The following is a 26,234-nucleotide window of genomic DNA, read 5'->3' as shown; positions in this document are numbered from 1 at the left end:
TGGTGTGAGTTCCCTTCCTGCCCTCACTCGGGCTGTGCAGGCAGGGGAGGCGCCTCTTTGCCCCCCGTGTTCACTTGCTCAGAGTTTGGCAAAGCGAGGAGCAAAGGGATGAGCGACACCGACCCCAGGGAACTCCTGCGGGTGAGCCCCGGTGCTCAGGGTGGGCTCCATGCCCTGCCCTCTCGTGCCTCCACCGAGTGATACGCGCAGGGCGTTGGGGGAACCGGGGATCGGGGCCGGGAACAGATCCGGGGGGGGCCGGGCGGGCGCGGCACCGCCTCCACCGGCAGCGGGCGGGCCCCGCGCGGAGCTGAGCGGCGGCGCGGAGCGGAGAGCGGCGGAACGGGCGGCGAGGTGAGCGCGGCGCGGTGCCTGCCCCGCTCCAGGGCGGCGGGACCGGTTCGGGTCGGGACAGCTCCGGGAGTGCGGGATGTAGACGGGGAGGGTGGGGAGCGGGAGCACCGGGGGCCGGGATGTGCACCGGGAGCCCTGGGGAGCGAGAGCACCGGAGAGTGTGGGAGATGAGCCGGGAGGCTCGGGAGCGGATGCCCCACGGGGACGAGCAGAGCCACGGGAAGCAGGTGCCCTGCGGGGATGGGCTGGGCACTGGAGCCCCGGGGCGTGATGGCTGGGTGTGAGGGATGGATGACCGCTGGGATCCTCCAGGTGTGGGAGCCCGAGAGGATGCGGGTGGTGCACTGGGAGCACAGCAGCACGCTGTCACACCAAACCGGAGGTTCTGGCTCGCAGGGACCGGAGCAGCAGTTGGTGCCCAGTGCTGACCCTACTGCTCTTTTTGCAGGAGCCGGGCGGCAGCCGAGTCAATTCCCACCACTGCCGTGGGCCGGATGGGTGGCACGGTGGGGCTTGGGCCTGGGGACCCCCAGGGTGGCTGAGCCATCCCATGGCGGCATCAAGTGCGGGTGTCTTTACGTGGGTCTCCTTCCCCTCCATGCCCACACGGCGCGTGTACTGCAGCGCGGTGCATCACGACGGGCAGCTCTTCGTGCTGGGTGGCTGCGGAGGCAGCGGGAGAGCCCTGGGAGCTGCTGAGGTGCTTGACCTCCAGGCCCAGTGCTGGACCGCACTCCCTCCGCTGCCCACGCCACGGGCTGGTGCTGCCACCCTTGCCGTGGGCAAACAGATCCTGGCGGTGGGCGGTGTGGACGCCTCGCAGAGCCCCCTCGCCTCCGTCGAGATCTACCACGTGGATGAGGGCAGGTGGGAGAAGAAGGCTGCGCTGGCACAGCCCTCCATGGGCATCGCGGCCGTGCAGAGAGGTAGGTGACACGTCCTGCCCAAACTTTGCCTCCGAGCCTCAGTGCAGCCATTGTGTGGGAGTCCCACGGAGGATGCATGCGTTTGCTCTGGGCTGGGTGTACTGTGGCATCGCTCTGGGGCAGAAGCCGGTGGGGCTGTGATGGGTGCAGGCAGGGGTGCCGGCAGTGGAGCAGGATTTGGCAGCATGGCAGCGTTGCCATGGTGTCTCCAGGGAGATGGTGCTGCCGGGAATAATTAGAGCCGATGGCCCTGGTGCTCTGCTCCACACAGGGTGGATGGGGTGGGTGAGGGTCCGAGCGGGGTCAGGGCACTGCCCAACTGTGTTAGCTGTCTCCCCCTCACCCCTGCTGGTTCCACAGATGGTGCCGTCTATGTGCTGGGGGGAATGGGAGCAGACACCTCTCCGCAGGCGCTGGTCCGCGTCTATGAGCCAGCGAAGGACCACTGGCAGCCGCTGCCCTCCATGCCCACACCATGCTATGGGGCCTCTGCCTTCCTGCAGGGCAACAAGATCTTTGTCTTGGGTAGGTAGGCGAGCCCAGAAGTCTGCCCAGATGGGTGCATTGCCCCAGGGCCCTGGCACATCCCAGGGCTGCGCCTTGCAGACCCTTCGGCTGGGTATCGCTGGTGGTGCTGGCTGCCTCTCAGGTGCCACCAGCCCTCGCATCTCATCCACACGCAGGGGGCCGGCAAGGCAAGCTGCCCGTCACCGCCTTTGAGGCTTTTGACCTGGAGACAAAGAGCTGGACGCGCTACCCCAGCGTGCCCAGCCGCCGCGCCTTCGCCTCCTGCGCCATGGCCGACAGCATCTTCTTCAGCCTGGGGGGGCTGCAGCAGCCAGGGCCACACAACTTCTACTCCCGACCGCACTTCGTTAACACCGTGGAGATGTTCGACCCCGTGCAGGGTGAGGCCCAGATGGGGAAGGAGTGCTGCCTGTGTAGTGGAGCGCGCAGTGATGCTGACAGCTTCTCCCCGGCAGGTGCATGGTGCAAGCCCAGCCGTGCCATCCGCATGAGAGAGAAGAGAGCTGACTTCGTTGCCGGCTGCCTGGGAGGATACGTGGTGGCCATGGGTGGCCTTGGTAATGCTGACTGGTGTGGCTGTGGTGGGGAATGGGCTCTCAGTGCATGAAAACCTGTCCTTCCTGGGCTCCATCTACACAGAGCTGCAGCATTGCATCCTGCTCCCAGGAGAGTTGGGGAAAGGTCAGCACTGCTGCTCAGCAGCAAGAAAGCTGCAGAGAGGGCCGCCCAGGGCAGCTGCAGCACCCCAGCCTTGTGGGCTCTGGGCACACTCGAGATGCCACAGTGCCCGCCACAGGCAGAACCATGGTGCAGCATTGGTGCCAGCAGCCCTCTCCCAGGGGATGCTGTTAATCCTGCTGAGCCCCTGCATAATTACTTCAGTGCAGCAGAGCCCAGGGTGCACAGAGAGGGCTGAGGCCATGCCATCTCTTGCAGGGAACCAGTCGTGCCCCCTGGACTCAGTGGAAGGGTTCAGCCTCACGCGGAGGAGGTGGGAGCTGCTGCCTCCCATGCCCACTGGCCGCTGCTCCTGCTCCAGCTGCCCAGCCCCTGACCTGCTCTTCGTCATCGGTGGGGTGGACCAGGGCCCCAGTGGAGCTGTCGAGGCTCTCTGCCTGCGTGATGCACCCTGACAATGGCTCTACAGCCTGGGGAGCAGCCCCAGCAGAGCATCAAGTGCCTGAAGACGGGGACAGGGTGCGCACAGCTCCAGGAAGCTGCCGTCCCGTGATACTGAGTTCTGCAGCAGCCATGGTTTCTTGCGATGCATCAGAAACCCCTCCAGGCTCCCACAGCAGCGGAGCCCAGGGGCAAATCCTGGTGCCCAGGGAGGGCCAAGGCTGCTGGCATGGGGAGCCACGGAGGTAGGGCTGTCACTGGCCATGCTGCCCCCTCCGGCCCCGTGTCCGTGCCATGTGTGTAGCAGTGAGTGCTGTGTCGTTGTAGACCCAGTCAATGTCTCATGTAGCACAGAGGTGCCCTGTAGCTCAGTGCCTAGGAGGTGATGTAGCACCTCGAATAAATGAAATGTGAAGTTTTAGCTTGCTGCAGTCATGTCGTCCTGCTGTGGGGGGGACACGGGTTGCCCCAGCTTGCTTACCACTTGCTTGAGCCTTATTGGTTTTAGCTCCATGCAAAGTCACACTCTCTAAAACGCAGACAGGCCAAAACAGATGCAGGCGAGAGATTCAGTCTTTTAATGAGATGACATTAGAAAAAATCTCATGGGCTGGGGTAAATATCAAATGTGAGCACCTGACCTTTCAGAGAGGATGGCCAGTGTGCTGCTGCTGCATCAAGCTGTGCACATGCCAGGGCATTGCACGGAAAAAAGTTGGGCACGGGTCAGAGAAGAGCCGCTTGCTGCGTTTTTGGAGGAATATCCTGGGATACCTGGGCTGGCGGTACCTCTGATGCTTGAAGCATCCTTTCATCCACCTCTGGAGTTGCCATAGAAACACTTCTGTGCTGGAGCCAGCATCAACATGGGGCCCCAAACTGGGGATTGAGGCTTGTGGCAGCTGGGGGGACTCGCCGGCAGCAGGGCAAGGTTAGTGACTTGTGCTGTGCTGGGAGGTCTGGGGGCTGGAAAGAGAGATCCCATCCTCTGAGCATGGTACATGCAGGGCTCTGGCACTCTGCTGTGAATATTGCAGTAAATTGCACTCTCACAGCACTTCCCTGAAATGCTTTGGTGGGACAGGTATGGTACCCCACCCCAGCCTGCCAGCCCTTCGCAGAAGCCACTGAGGCTCCTAAGAACCTCACTCACCACAAGTTTTGTCGTGTGCAACCCTAAATCACAGAGTTGCACTGGAAACGCAGACCTGATTAATGAACTCATCCCATGGGAGCACGGCCTGGACAGGATAAATCAGGCACTGAGTCACCAGCAGGCTGACACTCCTCTGCAGCATTCCCTTCCAATGTGGCAGGCTGCAGAGTGGGTGCCGGTGCATGGAACCACCTTGTCCAAATGCAAGGCCACACCAGCTGCACCTTAGCACTTTGCTGTTGTGTGTCCCCGCTGCGGTGACATTTCCAGCTGCCCTACAGTCAGCCTGCCTCTTTTATTAGCACCCAAGTCTCTTCTTGCATGTGACTGGGGAGTTTGGGGTGCATCCACCGATCGCAGCACCGCTTGACTTGACTGTTTCAATTGAGAGGAATCTGTGACCTTTCCTAAAAGTCTGGATTGCTCATTCTTTTCTCTCTCCACTTTTGGGCACTGGAGCAGAATCCCAACCAAATGAGGGGAAGAGAGCGTCCAAGACAAGAGCCAAGAACGTCTGGGGATGGATGGAGAAATCTTCAGGCAAAAAGGCAAAACAGATGATGGCCCTGACTGTGCTTAAGACTGACACATTATTAAGTGAAGAGCTCATGTGAGATGCTAATGAAATGCTAACAAATTGAAGGAAAAAAAACAGTTGAGGGACATACAAGATATATTGCTGTCTATCTCCTGGTATGTTCTTCTAATTTTTACTAAATGAAAGGCTTCAAGTGTCTGGACAGACTCCCTAATGCTAGAAGCAGTCTGTTACTCCAGATAGAAGGAATTCTACAAGCCAGCACCTGGCAACACTTCTGATCTCCACAGAGCTGTGTTATGGATGAGGGAGACTGGGACTGGAGCTAGCTATCAAACCTATAATTAAAAAAGTGTTTTCTTATAGAAATTTCTTTCTGTTGTCAGGAGAGATGGAATACAGAATCTCATTTATCGTATTCCACAAATTCTGTAGACACTCAAACCAGAAAGTTCCAGTCACATCAGAAACACGAATAGTTCTGCATAATAACTTAAAATAACACACCGAGTCCTATGGCTCATGCACAGAGTGCCAGCAAATCCTTTCCTAATAGCAGTGCTGTGATAGGTAGAAGGCCCTGTGGGCTCCCATGGATGGAGTTCTAGATTTTCCAATAAAAGGATGGAAAAACACCGTTTGTGATGCAGGGTCACATCCAACCTCAACACAGCAATAGCAGCACTGGGCATTAGCCTGCCCACTCAAGTTGTACAAAGCAGACCAAAGCCTTCCTTTACTCAATTGGTGCCATAACTACAGATATCTCTGCATCAGTGCTCTCTGGAGGAAGGTTGGGCTTCCATCCTTAGACAGCTTGACTATCAGACCACTGCAGTGGGAGCACAGCCTCTACTTCAGTCCTAGAAAAGCTTCCTACCACTGAATCATCGCACAGGCAAGAGTTAACGATCATGGAGATAAATTTGAGCTATTTATACAGATGTAGCCCTGTTGTTACAAGCAGAAACAATGCAGCAGAGTTGCTCCAAGCCGTCTGTAAAGAGTAAAAGTCCATAATTCTTTAAGTCAAGGCTTAAGTTCTGTAGGATTTGTTAATGAAACACAGCATGGTTATTGTTTTGACACCTCAGAGCTCCAGGCTGCATTAATGCTAAAACGTCTCTCCAGGCAAGAGGAGCTTGAAGGGGATGTGATGAACCTCTCTAGTCTATCTTCAAATTTATAGCAGCTTTATTTCTGCAGCATTCTGTTGCTTATGGAGCACCTTCAGAACTGGCAAACAAACAGCTTAACTGGCACTAAAATAGCTTTGAATAAAAAGGGGGAAAAAATAGGCAAGCAAGCGTGCCCATTTTCCATCCCTGAAGATGGGGAGGATAAAAATTCCAGTGAAGCCATATTTGAGAGTCTTTCTGCAGGGCATGTTTAGATCATGGGCTATTTCTGTCAGACTAGCAAGTAAAATTAAGCCGTTCTGCATTTCCGAGAGCGCTGTTGATGCTGGGGACCGCACAGCCCTTGGGCACAAAGCGCCCCAGCGTGCTGCATGGAGCAGCCAAGGGTCCGCAGGCTCAAGCACCTCCTTCACACAGCACTGGGGTGGGTCCCACCTGTGTGGGGACAGCTGAGAACCCAGCTCTGTAAGGAGCCTGCAGGTCCAGCTCCACGTCGGCCATGTTGGCTGTGGTAGCCATGTTGGCCGTGGCAGCCATGTTGTCTAGGCCTCACTAGGCCCCACGCTGAGCCACGCTTCCCCCTCAGCAGCTGTGCTGTGTCCTGAGGGAGCCTTAACTCTGTAACACTCACAAACTGCCCCCAGCTCATGCAATACACAAGTTTCCTGGGGACAGAGCCCAGGGGAAGCATTCCTCACCCCAGCCCCAAAAACACACTGGCTGCAGGGTGACCAGGCTGCAGGTTGGCTGCTGCTATTGCAGTGCAGCCATCAGCCCCACAGGTGGCTGTATGCAGGATCAATAGCTCTTGTATTCTTCCTTTCTAACAGTTAACCTTGAAGGGAAAAAAAAAAATGAATTTCAACGTCTGGAATATCAAGGAGATGCTCAGCACTCCCACAGCCTCCGGGTAAGTGCTGTGTGTTTTCACACCCGTCACACTACAGCCATCAGAGCCTTTAAGTACAACAGCCTCCCTCAGGAATTAAGATGATGAGGATGTTATAAATACAAAGTGCTCCTTCCTGACGCGGAACTGGTTAGAGTACCAAATAGTTTGGAGGTCTTGCACTGCCAATATAAAGCACTCCTGGGACTGGCAACATTTTGCATGTTTAAGAGCATTTACTCAAATTAAAAACATTTTAGTGGTCCACTTACTTGGATTCAAGACATATAAGCAGAGGGATCGTGGTGAGCAGCAGGTTATATTGCCCATGTTGAATACTCCTGCAAATGTGGTGTAATACAGTGAAATATGGAAACAGGAACAGCCACTATGCCTGCCCTATGCCCAGCTTTTGGTGGCTTTCAGGCTGTTCTCTTGGCTTGGTCCAGTATAGGAACAGGCAGGAACTTTGCAAGGGATATAAGCTAGGAGGTGATCCAGCAGGATCACCTGGAACAGGAGGTACCACCATTTTTTTGTTATAGCTCCCTACTTCTAGAAATTGTTGGAGAAACTGCCATAATTACATGGTCACTGTATTACCGAAGCGGGGAATGACTACAGGAATGACACAAAATATGCCTAAAATTAATCTGTGGTTAATCATGGTCTGCTGAATTATGGCTAATTAACCTACTCTGTGACTCTGTTTCTGTCTGCATTTCTCTCAGCCTACTAAGCACCGTGATAGATTTACCACTGTAGGAATTTTAAAATCAACACTGGATGCTCTGATGAAAGCTATTCTATTTCCTGCTGAAAGCTTTGAGCAGGAATTTATTCAGGAGAGTCCTATGGCCTATCTTATGCAACATGTCTAATTAGATAAGTTAAATGTTCCCTTCTTGCCTTGCGTAGAAGATAGATAAAATGAATCACGATTTGCAATACCATTACATGTTATGTAACTCTAAAATTATTCCATATGCTGCATCTATATGCATGGCTGAATTTTTTTCCCCAGTAGAAGTCAAAGAGCAGCTATAACTCCCCACACCTACAATATATAATGAATCAACAAATATTATTTGTATTGAACGTCTAGAGAGCAAATGCATAAAACCTGCCCTTTTTTTTCTTTCTTTCTTTCTTTTAAAACAGCAGATTATCAACCTTTGCATCACTTGGCTTAAAAACAGAGCCAGATTTATCCCTCATTTAACTCTGGAGAAGCTAATTGATTAATTTTGTCCTCTGATCTTCTGGTAGTTAAATAACCACTTATATAACTAACTGTTGTTCAGATTCACAGTTTTAGTCATAGCGCCTCAGATGTGGCCTGATGTTACAATGATGATAGATGATAATGAAAATATAATAGCAAGTTCCTTCCCCATTATAAAAGTACTTGTCGCGTAGGTATGAATTAATTGAGTTTTGCACAGATGCAGGGGTCAAAGAGGACCCAACTCAGAGAAAAGTATGTTTGTACCTGTCACAATTTAGCCTTTATAAATATGCATTGCATCATTATATTGTCTTCTTGGTACCTGCAGGTTGGTTTTTGTTGTTTTTTCTTCCTGCTTTTATTAAAGCCTTCCCTCTTAACTAATCTAACAACACACAATCGAAACACAGATGAGATTTTAACACCTGCTCCTCAGCACTTCACTTTCTTCGCAAGTGAGTTGGGAGGGTCAAACAGGGCATGAAACAATACTGAGAATGAAGCTGAGCTTTTAGAGGAGTTAAAAGGAGAACTCAGAAGGCAAATTAACTCCTTTTAAAGGAAAAAAAAAGTTAGGAGCGTGTGCACAAGATTGAGATACGGGGAAAAGGTGTTAATAACTTCCCCCATCTCGCTTCTCCTGTTACTAGATCCTTTTCTCACTACAGCAAGATATGATACGCAGACTGCATAGTACTGCCTTTCAGAAAGCTTCCAAGATGAAACATAAAATCAGCACACAGCATTGACAGGGTACGCCTCAAAGGGTTCGTTCTTTGCACAGGAAAGAGGAGAAGCGTTACTTCTGAGAGCAGCTGCCACCAGGTCCATGAGCAGTGCAGGACTCCAGTGATGTAATAAGGCCACAAGAGAGTTTCTGCAGAAGCCCAACGTTGCTCTGCACTGCTACCTCTTGTGCTTCCTTCCTGCCTGCATCTCGGAACAGACCGGGGACTTGGGGTTTGATTCACAATCCATCAAACATGTGTGTTCTTGTCTGCAACTGCTGGCAGCCTGAGAAATAGGATGGGGGAGCCAAAGTCCCCACTTTACCTGTTCTTATATATGAATATTGACATAATAGAGATCCTAGAGACCCATCAGAAGGAAGATTAGCTAGTTGGACACTGTAATATCAGGGTGCCAATCATTTGAGAAGGTAAGAAGAGCTCACGCTGATAACGTGGCAGCTATGCTGCGGAGAAAGCTGAGAGTCCATTTAAGTGTACCAACAAACAACACAACTTGGGGGGATTGGAATGCCAGACACAATTAGGGAATGTGTCGCATTAAAGCTGCACTGCTGCCTGCCTGGCCAGGAGGGCGCACGGAGAAAGATCACAGGGGATCTGAGCACAGTGGTCACAAAAGCAGTGATGCTTCAATTAGCCTTCTATCGATTGGGCGGTCACAGTGCTGAAACCAGATTTTCAACATCATTAAGACCTGCTCAGTGAGAGAACTCCCAGGGAAGAATTGCATCTTGCCTTGGTCCCAGGCTGGGCACAAGACCCTCGTTTGGAGTATTACTCCATTATTCTTGCAGCGCTGCCATAGAAGTGACAGTAATGAACTGGAGTCAGCATCTCTGCAGGAGAAACGGGAGCCAGAAATCCACCACAGAAATGTTTAATTTCCAAAAAGACACGGACGTAGAAATAAAGCAGCTTGTTAGAAAGGAATTTAAAGGGGTGGCAGAAAGGGCTGTTGGTTCGCCTGAGGCATAGAGATTATTTAGACCTCGAGCTGAAGCACAGAACAAATGCAGAGCAGCTATCAGAGCAGAGTGAGAAGGACCAGTACCAAACTGACACGGTTAAATAGCATGGTAAAGAAAATGAGGGCATCCTTTAAGAAATTAAAGAGCATTAAAAATGTAAAAATGGGAAGCAATGTATTATAATTTTAAATTGAAGTTACCATAATTTTCTTGTTCCATGTGAAAAGCAGTGACTTGCCAAAGGCATAGTAACTACTAATGAACCAATTTCGAAAGGCAGCAGGAGCAGAAAGCCAGGCAGAGAGTGGATAAGGCCAATACATGATGAAAATACTGAAGAGAAATATTGCATTCAAAAAAGATGCTATAACATGAAGCCTACTTGTGCCATTTATTCTCCATGGCATATTTCTGCTTTGAGAAAAGACTTCCGAGGTTAACAGCCTCATCCAAACCATTATTTCATTAAATTCCATCCCATACAGCAGAACCACAAATTCTGAAGTCACCTTAATGTCCAAGAATTAGCAGAAAGCGAAGGAGATGGACAAGGCAGTGACCGAGAGAGCGCCTCAAAAAAACCCCTGAGCCTTATAGGACTGTGCAGGCTGGAAGACGGCTTCAGACCGGGGGACAAAAACTGTCTCCAGAGGTCTAATTCCTAATATGGCCAGGGATAAATGTGTGAGCACACACGGCTGCGCCGCAGCAATCTCTGCCTGCTGGCTCCTCGCTCAGGACAAAAGAGCCGACGCGGTTTCCAAGGTGAGGAATGTTTGGGTGGTATTGAATCACGTTGGAATGAATAATGGAGTTGCTCATAGAAAGTAAAAGTGACCTTGAAGAATTAAAGCAAGAGCAGAAGGACTTAGAGCCTGATACCTGGAAACTGGAGGTGGCGGCTGTAAGGGATCCTGTTGTGCTTAATGCGTTGGGGCCACTGCCAAAATCTCTTTGTAGAAATTCCTTTTAGGATATGAATGCAGAAATGAAACAAATGATTTGCAGCAAGCAGGTCACTGAGTTCCAAAGGATAGAGAACAGAAAAAATAATGTTATGCCTTGGCAGTCTCCAGCAGAGATGGTAAATGACTGGGAGCAGAAATAGCAGCTAAACCTCCTTGATTTAAACTCCTCCAAGCCCCCTCGATGCTGAAGTTCCTCCTCTGCACCCAAAGCAAATGCTGATCCTTGCTTGTTTGATGACCACTTTGGCAGGCAGCAAAAAGTAACGACAAGAGCAGCGTGGCAGAGATAGAGACAGTTCCTACAGATACAGACTAAAGCTGTGAGGAAGGGCAGGTGAAAAGCAGCTCACAGCTCTTCAGTTGGATTTGTTGTGATGCAGCCCTAGCACTAAATGAGAGGGAGCAGAAAGGGCAGGGAGGTTTTTGGACAGAAAGCAGGAGGAAAGGAACAGTACTGCACTGATATTACTCAAGATTACCACTGAGAGAGAAAGATCTCTTCAGGAAAGAGGCTCTACTGCACTTTAAATATATCAGGAAGGTGTAAGTGAGCTTCACCCACAGAGCTGTGGAAGAGGAGGGACATTGGCACAGGTTTGGTGTGGATGATGGGGCTAAATACAATCCCAGCAGCACCACAGATAAATGTTGCTTTGGAAACTGTAGACGACTCTGTTTGCTTTTCCAGCTGACTCTTAGCATTTGGTGTTGGGCCCAATAACAGAGTTATAATCGTTTTCACAGACCAATAAGGCCTAGGACAATTTATAAGATTTGGCATGGCGATGCTAGAAACATCTAGAGAATATAAGAAGAGAAGATTTACTGCACGCTGCATGTCTCCGTGTGTTGCATCTGACAGCTATTCTGGGGCAAGGCAGAACCTTTAAACGAAAGGCGATATGTTTGTGTGTGGCCACGCTGAAGTATTTGGATGTGCTAACTGCAACTTGGGAACATGAAAGAAGCTCCAGAAAGATCCAACTCATCTTAAGGGACAGGGGGGAGGAATTCCCACTGGTGACAAGGAAACTGAGCAGAGAACCAGCTGACTCCCCAGCTATGCAGAGGGCTGCAGATTTTTTAGGTCATGCTCATATTACAGTAAATGGCAGGGTTGCCAATATCGCAATACCTTGCATAAAGTTAGGTGGGAAGAAGAAACCGTTCCATCGGTCAGCAGTTAGCAATTTTGGAGCTGGACAGGAGCTTGTGATGGTGCCTATCTCACAAATCTAAATCTTCTCTTCCTTCAAATGCATACGGTAGTGCTTTAGGAGCGCTCCTGGCACAAATGCATGAACAACACAGGGAAGGCTGAAAGTTCTCCTGAGATAAACTACTGCATCACCTAAGAGGGACTGCTAACCAGGATTAAATAGCTAGGATGTTTTTTTTTGCTGTTTATAAGGAAGGGGTTATATTTAGAGCAGATCACGCATCCATGAAGCTCAGGCATCCTGAAGGAAACAGTCAGGTGGTTGTCTGATTTCACCATCACAGAGAGTTGTGGGCCACGTGTGGCCAGGCTGATGCCTTGTCCAGATGGCCTCGTTAGTAAATTCATTGCCAGCAGTGCTAAGTAGGGGAGAAAGAACTCCACTGCTCAGGGGAGTGAGTGTGCTCCAAGAGGCATCTGTTTCATCTCCCCCCATAGCTTGCAAAAAGTGTCATCATTCCTAAACTGACCACCAAGAGAGCAGACTTGAAACAGAAAAATGAGGCTCCAGGGCTGCCAATAGCCTTCTTTGGTCATAGCATCAGCACAGAGTGAGCCTGTGGAGTTACATGGCTCATAAAGTTCTGAGCTCCTCGCAATGTCAGCAACAGAACTCTTTGTATTGGAATCTTGTAATTCAGACATTAGGTAATGCGAAGGGACTGAGCAGAGGAGCAGGTTATGGGATGTGACATGCTCCAGTTGTACCAGACACTTTGAAAGGGGATTATGGAACTAAGTGCTTTACTGTCAATATATAAAGAGCCTAAAAACCCTTCCTCAAACTAAGAAGGAGCTTTTTTGGCTAAAAGATGGATGGGTTTAGAAAAAACAGTGCAGGAGATGTGATACTTACACTGCCAGCCAAAGTCCTGCAGCTCAGCGTACGCAGTGAGCTCAAAGCCAAAAGCATTAGGATGATATTGTCACTGACACTGCTATATGGAGGAGGCTGAGCAGACTCCCACTAAACGCTCTCTGTTGTGTGTATGATGTTTGGGCTCCTTCCAAAACGGGAGATTAACTGAAGACGTCACTGCTAATAAACGCTGGGGTGATGATCTTTTGTTAGAAACAAAACAAAAAAAGAAAAATCAGTCTCCTGTTCTTTTCTTCCTTTGGTTATACAATTTGATATGGGAGGAAAACCCTGCCTAAGAGCCCGCATCATTGATTTTGATCTGTAATTCTCAGCTTGTTTATCCTTGTTTTGCCAGGCTTGATCAGAAGAAAGCGTTTGTGATTTATTAGCATACACTTTGCTTTGAACTAATTCAGTTTGTTTCTTCCTTGACCCATTTTAGGCTATGTTATATGGCGAGACTTTTGTTCCCGTGGGCAGGCTGGGGTAAGGCTTTGCACAGTGACACATTTGAATGGAGTGGAAGGATGGACTTCATCTACTGCTACTGAGAAACAGCACCAAAGTCTGCAACACGTCTTTTGAGTAGTGTGCCATTACATTTGAAATATTCCTATCAGATCAACGTGTCCAGCCATATGCTACCTTTTTATTTGCTATTCATATTCACAAGCCTCTCTACCCCATTTCAGGCCGAACAAGTTCCTTGCCCGCAGCAGCGCTCTGAGTGACTACTCAAGTCTGAGCGACTCCCAGGTGCTCTTCGGCTCCCAGTTCTGCCCAGAGAATGTGCAGTCAGCAGCACCGCTGGAGCTGGGTATGCAGCTGGGCCAGCACAACTCCCAGGACGTGAGTTTTGCTCCCTCCATCAGCCCTGCCCAGGCACACAGCCACCATCCAAAATTAGCGGTGAATACTGAAATAGGTGCTAACGTTTGCCAAACCCAGTTACCTTCTGATACAGTAAGAATATACATTTACAGCAACTAGACAGCAGCCTGGTTAGCTAAAAAAAAAAAAAAAAACTATCGTTTCTAATCAATGATCATTATTGATATAAGCACTATTTTCTTCGATTCTTTTTGATTACCAACATAACGTGAAGTTAGTCTCAAGCTAAAGTCTTTAGACTCCCTAGGTAAGGTAGAATATGTTATCTGTTCTTTGAACAATTCAATCACGGTTAGCTTTCCACAGGAGCAACAGAGGTATTCAGTATTCAGTTCCACTGACAGACAGTTACCTTGCACTTCTGACGTTGCAGCAGATCCATGAATGCTTGTGGATGAAGAGCTTCTATGCTCAAAATCTTCCTGTAGCACGTGGCTTCTGATGCTACCAGCTTCACTAAAACAGCTCCTGCTCCACTAGCAGATAGGACCAGATCCAAATAAAGACACCTGGGAGCAAAGATTAGGAAAAAACAGTCATGCCAGCTCCATAGCCCTAGGCAGCCATTCAGTCCCAGATCCCATCCGCAGTCCCCTGCACTTTGCTGAAGAGCTTGTCCTTTAACTGTGTAGCTTTTCATCAGACGCCGGAAAGAAAATTCACTCTTCAAGATGAAAGAGCACTGAAACGTGTGAAAAACTGAGCTAGAGTCTGATGATGCTTGGCAGCAAAGGATGTCGCCTAGCAGGGAATTCAATAGGATTTTCTTTAGATTAACGTACAGGGAGCTCCCTGAAATCGTTTTATAGTCTCTGTGTTAAGCATACAGGGGAAAATATCAATGCACTGATGACTGCAATCAACTGAAAAGAGTCACAAGGAGGAAAAAGCCCAAGTATGAAGAAATTCAGGTTGGGTGTCATTCCACAGGGAGCCACACAATCATAGAACCATTAAGGCCACTAAAATCATCCAGTCCAACCATCAGTCCATCTAACAAGGCACACTCAGCGAGCAATAACCTCATGATACTTTAACATCCTCATCCAATCTGTCACATCCAATCAGTGTGAACCCTGCCTCCAAAAAGTACTTGGTACACAAACGGTTTTTGCTAATTAACATTCTGATTATTTTTTATGCCTCAACATTTTTCTTTCTTTTGTGCAACAGAGCGAGCCCAGTATTTTTACCAAATACCAAGCAAAACCACAGCTATTTGATGAAGATACAAGAGAAAAAGGGTTGCTTAACTTCGGTGCAGGACAAGGGAAGACAGTCCTGGAAAATTTCAAAGCGAATAAGAACAAAATAAAGGACAAATACGATCGGTATGTACCCACTGCAAACTCTTCCTGTGAAGTCTGTTATCACTCCCTGCAGCTCCTCTTTAAACGTTAGACATGGCATAGCTGCATATTTCAGGTTTTAGATAATCTCTCATTGCAGGATAAGAGAATAGGGTTTATTGGCAGTGAGAGTTGTGTAACGCTTCCAGCCAAAAGCCACAAGGAACAGCAGAACTATAACCTGAATTTACCTTTGTCTTCTTTCTCTAGCCAGCAGGGGTTTGTTCACTTTTTTCTCCTGTGTTGATTCTCTGTGAAAGCCTGTGGTTCTAAAAAATTTATAGACTGTATTGGGACTGATCAAAGGGACTCCTGGTGTGGCATTTACCTTTGAGACAGATGAGGAGACTGCCAAATACACTTGTGTGCAGAGAAAGATGCAATGATTGTAACATAAACCCACACGAATCCCTATAATTTTACTTGCATACAGGATTTTTGTGTGTTTTTGATAACAGACAAGTGTAATTTGATGATGAGCCCTCTGTCAAGCATTAAGAATTAAACGTAGCTGTCAGACCTCTGGGACTTAAGGATTAAGCCAATATTTTCAATCTCAGAAATGAAAGATGGCAACCTCCCCAGCACACCCATAAATAATTCCCCGTTCTGTACATTTTGTAAAGTAACATTCAAAGTGAAACACTTTTGTTAAAAGCCTTTAATCAGATCAGACTGCATCTCTTTCTCTTTCGCAACAGGCACCGTGATTCTGATACTGCAAAAATGTGCTGCTTATTGGAAAAGTGCTGATAGGAAAAGTGGAGGATTTTTTATTTGTAACCTAATTGTGAGGAATGAACATGCACCTTTACATGTTTAGACAGCAATCTTAATTATCCTCTATTTCTTCTTTAAATTAATTACGCTTCTTTCCATACTACAGATGCATTCTCAGATTTGAAGCATGCTTATAGAAGTAACTGTATTACCTCTACAAAAATAAATATATCATTTATCCGTTTGCATCTCCTGCATGTTTGATGATCGAAATGAACTTATTCTTTTCATACAACTGGAAAGAATTCCAGGAGCTTTGCCTACTTCTTACTGTTACACTCTACCTGGCCTCCACCTTCTTGATTGCTGTAATTTGGATGACTAAATGATCAATTTAAAATGACCCAAAACTCCAGAGAGGAAATAGGCTATCACAGTGCTTAGCAACAATCCGTGCATTTTGGCTTGACAGGTTAATCATGAACATAGCCTGGTTCTTGATAGGCTCACTCCACTCCAAAGGATGGATAACAGAAACCACAAGCGTAATCTCAAGGGAAAAGGATTTGTGCTGCATGTTCTTCCTTTGTTGATGCTGCAGCTTTTCCCTATTTTCCCTCCACAGCTATTTTAGTCCAAATATAATATGTATGTCTCAGCAACCGGCACGTCACCTCCACTTACACTGGGTCCTTCTGGACCGGACAGCACAGCAATAGTACCCAGCAGCCAACGTGCAGCTGTACAAACATGCCTGGAACTTCCACCAGAGGCAGAAATGCTGGGCCAGGATCAGGAGAGTTAGAATAATACATATATACATGTGTGTGATGTATGTGTGTGTGTATATATATATATATATATATACATACACATACACACACACACGTACCTGATCCTGGCCCAGCATATTATATGTATATATATATATACACACACACTTTTTTTACTGTGATATTTTCAATTTCTGACTACTTCAGTAACTTACATGCCTGTCTTATACTTGCTGCATTTCTGGCCTTTAAATTGTTGTTTGTTTTTTCCCATTTTAGAGAAGTGTTAAGCACCTTTATTTCCAGCATCAACGAGAGGCTTCAAGGGGTAAGTTAACTCAAATTCAGAGCCCAGGAGAAGGAAGAATTAGAAATGCTACTCAACAGTCATCTTCTCTCACTTTCTTTACTGATATTTGTCTTAGTGGACTGTTTGCTGTGTGCACACGAATACTTCAGACCAACAAATGTCAATGCTTTTTGCACATACCTTGCTTTTTGTGGCCAATCCTTAAGGATACGGGCCTTAGGACCTTATCTCAGAGTCAGCAAAGGAATTTCTCTGGGGCTTGGAAGCAAGAACAGGCTGTAATGGCTGTCTGCAAATACAAAGGCTCCTTTCCTTCAGCCTGAAAACAATAACTTGTTCTCAGGAACAGGTAATCCAGCATAGTCTCACAGTCTGAAGGAGAAAGTCTCTTCTCCCCCCCTAGTTTTTATAAACAATTTAACTATTATCATTAATGTTTGTTTTTTTTAAAAAAAAACAGATTAATATCCCTATTGCAAAATAATTTAATGAGCCATTCCAGGTCACTTTTGGGGTTGCAAGCAATGGATAGACAAAATGTTTGAGGTAACAGACAGTTGCCCATCTGTGGTATTTAAGGCCATGTTTTTACAAACAAATAAAAGACAATGTATAATTTTCTCACTTACCTTTACTCTTGTAGCTGCAAACATGCTTGGACAAGCTTGAAGAAGAGTTCAATTCAAGAAACAAATCCATTTCTGTTCACCTGGAGACCATTTCCAAGACACGTAAGTCCTTTCAGTGCTTCTGTTAACAGCAGAGGGCACAGTCAAACTGCTGAATGTCTCCAAGCTGGGCTGAAATAGGTGCCTCATGCCATTCACAGCTGCTCCTCGTAAGGGTGAAGAGCTAAGAAAGGCTCAGTCACAGCACAGGTTTTTCCATTCTTGTTATACTTACCTTTTCTCTGCTCTCTTTTGTCAAAGAACTTAGGAGCTGTATGATCAAACACTATACGTGTATAGATAAAGGCACCGCTATGATTTTGTGTTCTCCTCAGTCATTTTTAGTCTGTACCTGATACATTAATGAAGTACTCACTAAAAATACTGTTGATACGTACATCCTATGTTTCCATGTCCAGATTTTAAGGCTTTCTCAAGTTTTCACTGTAGTTTGCAGTTTTCCATCTCTGGTACTGTTCTCCTTAAGTGAAAAGCAAGTCATGAGGTGCACTTGTGCTGTGATGAAAGGATGACCTTCCAGAAAAGCCAGTAATGTAAAATACTTGTGAACAGCAAGTGTCTAGTCACAGCAGTCTTTATTGAGGGAGACTGCTGAAATTCTTTCTAATTTGACTTGGATCTGAGCTTTTGCGAGTGCAGTAATTTTTAATTGTGCCATTATTTTTTATCAGCACTGTGTCAGGACTGTGCTCTGTGCAAGAACAAGGAACTGGCTTCAAAACATGACAAAATGTGTGATGTACCTTTTGAGTTCAATGGAAAAAAACCTTCACAAAAGCACTAGAATCTTATCTATGCAGCAAAATGTGGCTTCTAAGACACACAGCTTTGACAGTTACCCTTTAAGTCAACACAGCCCTCTCAGGCAAGAGGAGTGGAGTCTGATGCATTTTTCACAAGGCTGTGGTAGCACGTGTGTTCAAAATATCCATCTTGTTGTAGTAAGAACATTCCCTTGATGTGCTTGGCAAGTGCTCTTTGTGGGACCTCAACGTAAGCAAGAATCTGTCTGCTTTGGCCAGCACAACAAGCTTCTTACTCATTTGCCCATCCCCGAGTAGTTTCAGTGTCTCAGCTTGTCCACTCCGAGGCAGGACTGCCTAATTTCATACACCCCTAGCACAGAAATTGTTGTCATGGCACTGAAAATTAAATCTATTGTTCATGATTCCCCTCGTCCTTCTCTGCCATTTGCTCATCCGCCCTGTTTCTTCTCCATAACCATTTTAAATAAATGTGCCTTGAATGAAATGAGAAACCTCCCAGAGGTGCCTGCTGCTAGATTTTCAAAGCAATTGAAAAGAGAAATTGGCACTTTCTGTAATGTATCATGCTGCACAATGTTGAATATATAATGAAAATCATCACACACTCCACTATGTTGTTCTTTTTATATTTCTGGGAGGTTCAGCTGTCACTGGTTAATTGCTGATAAACACTGCCATTTGACTGGTGTCACGGTGATGGATAATTAAGTTCCCACCACATAAATGCCCACACTTGTGCCTTGAAAAGATCCCAGCTGAGGTAATTCCTTCAAAAAGGCCATCTAAAATTCCGAAACTCAGCTGACAAAGAACTAAATTCAGAGCCAACAAAGCACTGAATGGCAGTGGTTGATGATACAGTACCGTGGGATGTGGGTGACATGGTAGAAGCGTTAAGCAATTGGTGGCGGAGGATTTGACGTGAGGAGCTGAATGCAGAAGATGATGAGGCTGTCTTCAGTACAAGTTGTACAGCAGGGCATTCAAACAACGCTGCAAAGTAAAGAAAGTATCACTTGAAATGAAGTCCGTTCTCATTAGAAGCATTTCAGGAGCGTCGCAGGCCTCGTTTACAGCAGTGAGCACCACGTACATTTGGCAGAGCCTACAGAGCCACAGTGTGAGAAGAAAACAGAAAATATTTTTCAGCGTATACTTCCAAATGCTGTTGTGCTGGCACGCTCTTTGCAACGAGATAAAAACTGTTCTCTTTTGTGCATTTGTTCATATGTGCATGCACACAGCGGGCAGAGCTGCGTCTGGCACCATCAATGAGATAGCATTTGCCTGAGCAGCTTTCACAGAAGCACAGCTGCTCTGTTCCTTGCACACATCTCAGTGTGCTGTGCACTGGGATGTGAAGAGGGAAGCAGACTTGTGTTCTCAGTTCTGCCTTGTAACGAGTTTCTCTGGCTGACCTGCTGGCTCACCATTTGCTTCCTCTTTCTGGTCTCAGCTGCTGTAACTCATTTCTTTTTTTATTTTCCTCATTTTCGTTTATATACTCACATTTATATCAAAGCTTTCTTTTATATATATGTATATATACATATATATACGCATACACACACAAATCCTCATATTCACAGCTCAGCCCTCTCTGAACTGCCTTGCTTTTCTGGTATCTGGCAGTTCCAGCTGTGACAACTCACAACAGCCATATCCGCTGCAACACTTCCTAGCGTCTTCCCAGCGAGCACACTGCTGACAGCCTGCCCCTCCTGCCAGCAAAGATGGAGAATCATGTGCAGTATTTCCCTTACAGAGGTGCGAGCCAATGCAATTCTCTGACAAAACCCAGCACTGGGCAGCAGGGGGGGCTTACTGGGCGGGCTCACCTTCCGCCCACCCTGAGGACCTGCAGCGTTCTCTCTCCTGACAGATTTCACATTCCTTCTGTTATTAATGCAAACCAGCAGCATTCAAAGACAATGGTACAGGAAACCCAACCATAGCAACATTCCAGGTTGGAAAAAACTGTTTGGCTTGGAGTGAAATACCTGAAGAGAGGCACAAGCCCGTGCATAATCCACCCATTAACCGAGTAAAGATTTTTCCTCTGTGATTGAGTTATTCAATAACCACCCACTGCAGGGTTTATTTGAAGAAGACTTTCTCTGAGGCAGCTGTTCTTGATCATTTTCAAAGCCGAGAGGTCTGACTAGCAGGGTCCTCGATCCGATCTACCTCAGCCACCTCTGTGCCTTTTTTTTTCTCAGCGTAGATCAACACCCGTTTCTGTTGTGTTTAATAATGTTTGACAAGTCTGAACCCTCCTCGGGGTGGAAGGCAGCGAGGGAGGAGAGTGCCCCTCCTCTGTACTGAGGTTTTTCTGCAGAACACTCCTACATGTACAAATGGAGCGCGTTCCAAAGGCTGTTGGGAGCCTGCCCGCAGCATGCTGTGCTGAGTCAAACGTATGTGCAGATCACAAGCCCGGAGGATGCAGCACTATTTTTAAACCGAGGATACCATGCTGAAGAACAGATAGGGGAAATCAGCGAGCTTTAAAAATAATGCAGAATTAAAATAAAGCATATGAGGAAGAGCAGCAAGCCGAGGTGAGCCTTCCTTGTGTACAGCTGGAACGGGATGGAGTGACACGAGGGGTTTTCCTTGATCAGCCACTGCTGCCTTCCTCCCTTTGGTGGGGCTGCAGGCCTGCAGGAGGCTGGCAGCCTCCCAGAAGCACAGTGCAGGTAGCACTTGAGTCTAACCAGGGAGATGCAACCTCTGAAAGGAGCCGCTGAAACACTGCTTCCATCGTTCCAAACCCATTCCACAAGCCATACCTCGCTGCTCGGTGACCCAGAGCACAGCCTTGTGTCACCTGCTGGCTGCCCACTGCCTCACCTGTACCCAGGTCACCGTGGCAGGCTCCTGCAGGACTGGCCCGTGAGTTTGTCCCCTCCTGCCACCACTCTCCAGAGCCCTTATGCACCTCACAGGTTTTCTGAGCTTTTTTTCATATGACATGATGATTTCCAATGAAAAGCTTTGTTTGAATCTACACAAAGGCCACTGCGTTGCCTTTGTCTAACAAATCACCTCTCTTATCATCGGGTATTGCATTAGTCAGGCACAATCTGCCTTTCATGAAGCCTTGTTCTGTTTTGTTCCATTTTCCTCCGTATCTTTGATTGCTCTTTCCTTTAAGGTCTAGTTAAAACCTTGGGCAGCGTGAGAACAAACCCGCCAGCCCATAATTGCTCACATCTCATTCTTTTCTCCTTTACCAAATGCACCTTTTCAAAAGTCCCTGGTTTTTCACAGAACCAAAGCATGTACGATCCCTTCTGCCTTTCTCTCCCTAATAGTTTTTAACTCTGGCCAATTCCATCATGAGTTTGACAGAAGGGCAGAGCCACCAAGATAATTAAATCCCCGCGAGCTTAATGAAAATAGCAGGGCAGGAGGAGAAGTGATGCTGAGCACTGCGTGGTGCTGCAGCAGGGGAGCAGCATCCCTGGGGTGAGAGGAGCTGCCCTGAGGAGCCGAGATAAATACTCCACGTGCAGCAACCTCTTCAGCAGGGCTCTCAGCTCCGCAGACACCACAGTCAATCAAACATATTGGATCTGCAGGAAAAGAGGATTAATTAACTGCAGAGCTCTTGCAGCCACTTGTTGGAACATCACTCCGCGTGGATCTTTCTCTCGGGCACACAGCAGCATTCCTGGACTCACTCCTGAGTTATCCCACCCAGCTGGCTTGGGAACACTTTGTTTTAGGAGGGCCCTGCATCCTGTTTTGGGACAACCAATGAGCACTCCGCCCCAGCCACGCATCCACACCTTCCTGTGCTGTTCAAAGGGAAGAGCAGACATGGCTAGAGAGCATCTCTTCCTCTATTTCGTCACTTATGGTTTTAAAGGAAGACTTCAGGTTGGATATTAGGAAGAATTTCTTCTCAAAAAGAGCGGCCAGGCTGTGCAGGGAGAGGTGGAGTCACCGTCCCTGGAGGGGTTCAAAGGAAGGGGAGATGTGCTACCCAAGGACATGGTTAGTGGGCAGCATGGGTGGTGGGTGGACAGCTGGACTGGATGATCACAGAGTTCTTTTCCAACCTGAATGATTCTATGATTCTGTAAGATTGCTAAGGACTTTCCCCCTCCACGTAAACTGTAAACCAGGCATATTGGGCTCCCTCTCCCAGTGCAGTCTTTGTTCACCTCAGCCTTCCTTGCGCTGAGCTAACCAAGTGTTCCAGCTTCATGTAGCCTTTCATCTCCAACTGCCATATTAATAGAGCACAGTAAATGAGATTTGGCCCGTACTCAGCATCTTATAAATTCCAAGTGCTTTGCATTAAGCATGTACCCCACTGTTCATTGTTTGGTGCTTGGGGAGAGCCCAGCTGTGGTTGCACAGCACAGCGAAGTATTTCATGCCAAGCCGTGGCGGAAGTAGTGATAGTATTGATAGTGCTTTGTTCACATTTACAAATGAAAGACCAAATGTGTTTTTTATTGATTTGCCTGTTCAGTGCAAGATGCTCTTCAAAGTCACAGCGATGTGGTGCTGAAAGCCCTGGAAGATAAAAGCCAAATGGAGCAGGCGCTGCTGGAGATGGAGAGGAGACTGGCGGCCGTAAGTGGGGAAATTAATCTTTTATTCTGAATCTTCGTTCCGAATTTCTCCAATTTCTTCCAAATATTAACTGAATATTAAATTGTCTTCAGACAGAGGATTACAGTGTAGACCGTTTCTTTCGTAATGAATGGGGAAAGCATATTAAAATGCAAATTCTGGACCACATACTGGCTGATGCTTACCCAGGAGACTGTACACGGTGCTGTCAGCGCTGATGGAATCCTGGTCGGGGAGAAGGGAGCCCAACAGTGCCCTGTGGTGGCAGGCACACGGTGAAGCACTGCTTTCTTGCTCTGTCACATGCCTTTGCTGGAGGAGGTGGTGCAGTGTGAGCCCACTTTTGGGTCACAATAAATATGTTTTACACGGAGTGATACGAATTGCTAAGATTGAGTCTTAACTTAAGGTGTCTCACTGATGCACGGTACCAAAGTTCCTTCTTTGAATCCTATTGTCGTACTTTGTAATGCATTGTTTACTGCTTCTGCTTACTGCTCCCCCAGAAAGATGTGGAGATTTCAGACGTGAAATCCAGTGTCCTGCAGCTGAAGGAGGGCCTGGAGTCACTGCCAGCTCAGCTCGGTGACCACCACCTGAAGCTGTGTGAAGAATTACACTCCCTGAAGCTCCCCAGTGCCTTAGCTGAGCTGCAGACCTTCATGTCCAGTGCCAGAGTCCCCCCCAGGATGATGGATAACTCCTCCCAGACCTCGCCTGGCACATGCCAGGACTGTGCCCCACATCAGCAGAAAGCGCACTGGCTGTGCTGCCATGGAATGGGGGGCTGCAGCTCCTTGGGTCTGTCTGCTGCAGGGAAGCAGCATGGAGTCACTGGGGATGTGACACCTCGGGATGGCTTCAGTACAGCTTCTGAAAGCAAAGTCAGCCCCGTTGCTACAGCCGTGGAATCTTCCTTGGTAGCACAGAGCTGCTCTCACCATCCGTGTGTGTGCAGTGCTAACAGCCAGTTTCTGGGGGATGGTCGGAAGAAGCACATTCCCATACTGCAGGAGATATCCCCAGTCACTCCTCTGAGGAAGGCAATCCGCAGAGGCACCAGAGGATTTAAACCCGTGACACCATCACAACAGAGGCAGCCTCAAGTGTGCCATCTCTTTGTGCAAAGCGACGTGTCTGGGCAAAGAGATGGGAACTCATCCACAGACCAGGAGCTGGAGAACATAGCCGTAGGGAACAAGGCAAAGCAGAAGTTGGGAAGGATCCCCTGGAATAAAGTAGTGGAGAGGAAGAAAACATACCCCGGAAAGAGAAAGGGGGAGCTCACCACGTGTGCTGATGGTGGGCTGAAGCAAGTGAGAGCAAACAGGATTATTGGGTCGGGAAGCACAAGAAAAAATCGCTTTCCCAGATATACAGTTGCTGTCAGTTTAGCAAGCTCTAACCCAATTTCCACAGCTCCCCATCAGCAGATGCTCAGCAGCGCTCAGCCCAGGCTTACAAGGAGTTTCCTGCCAGTGCCGTGCTCCAACAAAAGCATGCTCCAACTTGCAGACCAAAGAAAGAGAAGTTTGGAAAATAAAAAAAGAGTGATAGTCTCCAGTGTGAGAAGGGATTTCTGGGATTCCTCTCCCCAGGAGAGTCTGTTCTCCCTGTGCAGAACAGGTGAAAAACAGGCGAGCTGCTCCCCAGGCTCCACCAACCCGTGTCCTGGCAACGTGCAGGGCACGGAATGTTGCTCCTTAGTTTTCGATAGCGACTATTCAGATTGAATATTCTGATTGTTTTCAGAGCCTCCAGTGCAGACGTGGCCGTCTCTGTTGCCGTTTATTCCCCCTGTTAAGTTTCCTACATCTGATGTTGGGAGCTCCTGTTGGGACTGCCGAGAAGGGCTGAGTGTACCCGTATGAGCACAGCCCCTTGAAAACAGGCAGGGCTCCTGCCTGGCGCCCAAGCATGTCACTGCCTGCTCGGATCCATCCTCAGGGACAGCGTGGGATCTGAGACTTGGAAAGCTGTGTGGGTCTGCATTATTTTACCCCGCAACCAGAAGTGCCCCGGGCTCTGCTTACTGTTGTGTTCATACAGCAGAGAAGTACCCGCACTTGGCTGAGACTTTCAGCCCTACACTTCAATAACATCTTTGTAGATGGAGGCTTTCACTCTTCTCTTCCTCGCAGTCTCTGTTTTGGTTTGCATGTCTGAAAGTTCTGACTTTTGGCTCCTTAGAAAGTAGGCGTCTTTTTCTGGCTGGTTTTGGTAAGGTTGAGATTTGCCCCGAGAGCTGTTGCTGAGCGTTGGGCGGATACGGGCTCAGCTGAGGAAAGCAAAGTCCCAGCAACCCCGTGCATCGACTGCCGTGCTTCTTCTCCCTTGAGGCCAAACTTTCTTCGTTTCAGGAAATTCGGGACGTTTCGTTTCTATCATAGCAGTCTCATGTCTCTCTTCATGAGTAAAGGATGTGTCCACCTTAAGCTGCTCAAGGATGGATCTCGGACAGAAGCCCAAAGAAGCGAAGTCAAAATTCAACAGCTTCAGTACCCGATGGATATTTCTCATCTTTGGGATGTGGTTCTTTGGCTCAGGGTCATCCCCGGTGTGCAGATGTTGAGTGAGAAGGGACAGCCTAACCACCAGCCTGGCATAAATGGCAGCTTGAGCCCTCGGCAGCCCCACGAGCAAACAGAGCAGATCTCCCTGGGTCTCCAGCCGTGGATCTGCTTCCACTGCTTTAAATGTTTTTGCCCTTTTGATCTTTGATCTGAGCTGCTGCCGGCGAAAGAAGCGTTTCAATATTGACAAAAGCAGTCTATTGCCACGAACCCACATGGTGCGGTGCTCTCATCCCACAGGGGAAGGCTGGGAGCGTTTGCCCGGATTTAATAAACCCGTTGTTTCTTTGCAAATGTCTCATTTCTCAGTACTGGTTTTCTTTTTTTTTTTTCGGGAGAGGAGATATCCCATTTCAGCGGGTGAACAGGCAGCGTGGCAGCTGCCCACAGCCCTTCTTCCTTTCACATTCCCCTTCTGCAGCTGCTCTCCCCAGAGTGCAGCAGTTTGTGGTGGGTGAAACCCGCTGCGGGGGGCTGAGGCTCTCACTGCGTTTTGGGGAGAGGAGGGCTCGGTGCTCTCCATCCTGCGCTGCTGCCCGGCAGCGCACAGCTGAGCTTGGAGGGACCTCTGCTGCGAGCCCCAAGGACGGCGCAGCCCCGGGCCTAAGCGCAGCGGGGTTGTGCTGGGGACCCCACGGGCACGGAGGGGTCGTGAGCCGCGTTTCGGGGTGCAGAGCGGTGAGCGGTGCTCCCCTCGCGCTGGCCGCCTCCGTGGGGATGCGGGGATGATGCGCTGGGGTGCGGTGGCGCCCAGGTGGTTCGGGACACAGACGGGCACACGCACTGCGGAGACGGCCCGCGTCGGCTCGTCTGCCCCTGAGTCACCGGGCGGAGCGGGAGAGCGCCGGCGGCACGGGGATGCGGGAGCTGCGCGGAGCCTGAGGAGCCCCGGCGGCCGAGATACGGGGCCGCGGAGGGCTCCATCC

At 48.4% G+C, this 26,234-nt stretch overlaps 2 protein-coding genes and 1 long non-coding RNA gene across 9 annotated transcripts; 2 read left to right on the top strand and 1 right to left on the bottom strand.

The window, feature by feature from the left end:
• The first annotated feature begins 304 nt into the window (after positions 1 to 304).
• KLHDC8B (kelch domain containing 8B) lies at positions 305 to 3,348 on the top strand. Of its 2 annotated transcripts, none has more exons than NM_001390855.2 (6): positions 305 to 354; positions 803 to 1,280; positions 1,641 to 1,805; positions 1,964 to 2,188; positions 2,264 to 2,365; positions 2,745 to 3,348. In NM_001390855.2, exons 2-6 carry the CDS (start codon positions 905 to 907, stop codon positions 2,939 to 2,941), a joined length of 1,065 nt encoding a protein of 354 aa, NP_001377784.2. In that variant the 5' UTR covers positions 305 to 354; positions 803 to 904; the 3' UTR covers positions 2,942 to 3,348. The 2 variants fall into 2 exon arrangements, with proteins under 2 accessions (NP_001377784.2, XP_046755904.1); XM_046899948.1 differs by having other exon boundaries at positions 305 to 860; positions 979 to 1,280.
• On the top strand, positions 3,105 to 25,604 carry CCDC36 (coiled-coil domain containing 36). Of its 5 annotated transcripts, none has more exons than XR_005839137.2 (8): positions 3,105 to 6,670; positions 13,339 to 13,495; positions 14,711 to 14,868; positions 16,659 to 16,707; positions 17,333 to 17,420; positions 22,632 to 22,735; positions 23,242 to 24,715; positions 25,096 to 25,604. XR_005839137.2 is itself a non-coding variant. In XM_046899757.1 (8 exons), the coding sequence occupies exons 2-8, from the start codon at positions 6,615 to 6,617 to the stop codon at positions 24,466 to 24,468; spliced, it is 1,839 nt and encodes a 612-aa protein (XP_046755713.1). In that variant the 5' UTR covers positions 3,105 to 3,858; positions 4,546 to 6,614; the 3' UTR covers positions 24,469 to 25,604. The 5 variants fall into 5 exon arrangements, 4 of the variants coding, with proteins under 4 accessions (XP_046755713.1, XP_040501995.1, XP_046755714.1 ...); XM_046899757.1 differs by having other exon boundaries at positions 3,105 to 3,858; positions 4,546 to 6,670; positions 23,242 to 25,604; XM_040646061.2 differs by having other exon boundaries at positions 3,105 to 5,519; positions 6,591 to 6,670; positions 23,242 to 25,604.
• Positions 3,483 to 17,468, bottom strand: LOC121106664. Of its 2 annotated transcripts, XR_006931304.1 has the most exons (4): positions 17,319 to 17,468; positions 13,890 to 14,046; positions 12,641 to 12,846; positions 3,483 to 3,893 (listed from the first exon to the last, which is right to left on the bottom strand). It is a non-coding gene; the product is annotated as an uncharacterized LOC121106664 (long non-coding RNA). The 2 variants fall into 2 exon arrangements; XR_005839429.2 differs by having other exon boundaries at positions 3,483 to 12,846.
• Positions 25,605 to 26,234: the final 630 nt, after the last annotated feature.

The sequence above is a fragment of the Gallus gallus genome, chromosome 12 (assembly GCF_016699485.2).
Source record: "Gallus gallus isolate bGalGal1 chromosome 12, bGalGal1.mat.broiler.GRCg7b, whole genome shotgun sequence".
Lineage (NCBI taxonomy): Eukaryota > Metazoa > Chordata > Aves > Galliformes > Phasianidae > Gallus > Gallus gallus.
This window is presented reverse-complemented; position numbering and strand designations above follow the sequence as displayed.

Bases quoted from the DNA above. Each gene is read 5' to 3' on its own strand.
- KLHDC8B (XM_046899948.1), top strand. From the start codon at position 595: ATGGGCTGGGCACTGGAGCCCCGGGGCGTGATGGCTGGGTGTGAGGGA. The intron at 2,189-2,263 runs GTGAGGCCCAGA...TCTCCCCGGCAG, and splicing joins GATGTTCGACCCCGTGCAGG to GTGCATGGTGCAAGCCCAGC. The intron at 2,366-2,744 runs GTAATGCTGACT...CATCTCTTGCAG, and splicing joins GGTGGCCATGGGTGGCCTTG to GGAACCAGTCGTGCCCCCTG.
- CCDC36 (XM_046899757.1), top strand. From the start codon at position 6,615: ATGAATTTCAACGTCTGGAATATCAAGGAGATGCTCAGCACTCCCACA. The intron at 6,671-13,338 runs GTAAGTGCTGTG...ACCCCATTTCAG, and splicing joins AGCACTCCCACAGCCTCCGG to GCCGAACAAGTTCCTTGCCC. The intron at 16,708-17,332 runs GTAAGTTAACTC...TTACTCTTGTAG, and splicing joins TCAACGAGAGGCTTCAAGGG to CTGCAAACATGCTTGGACAA.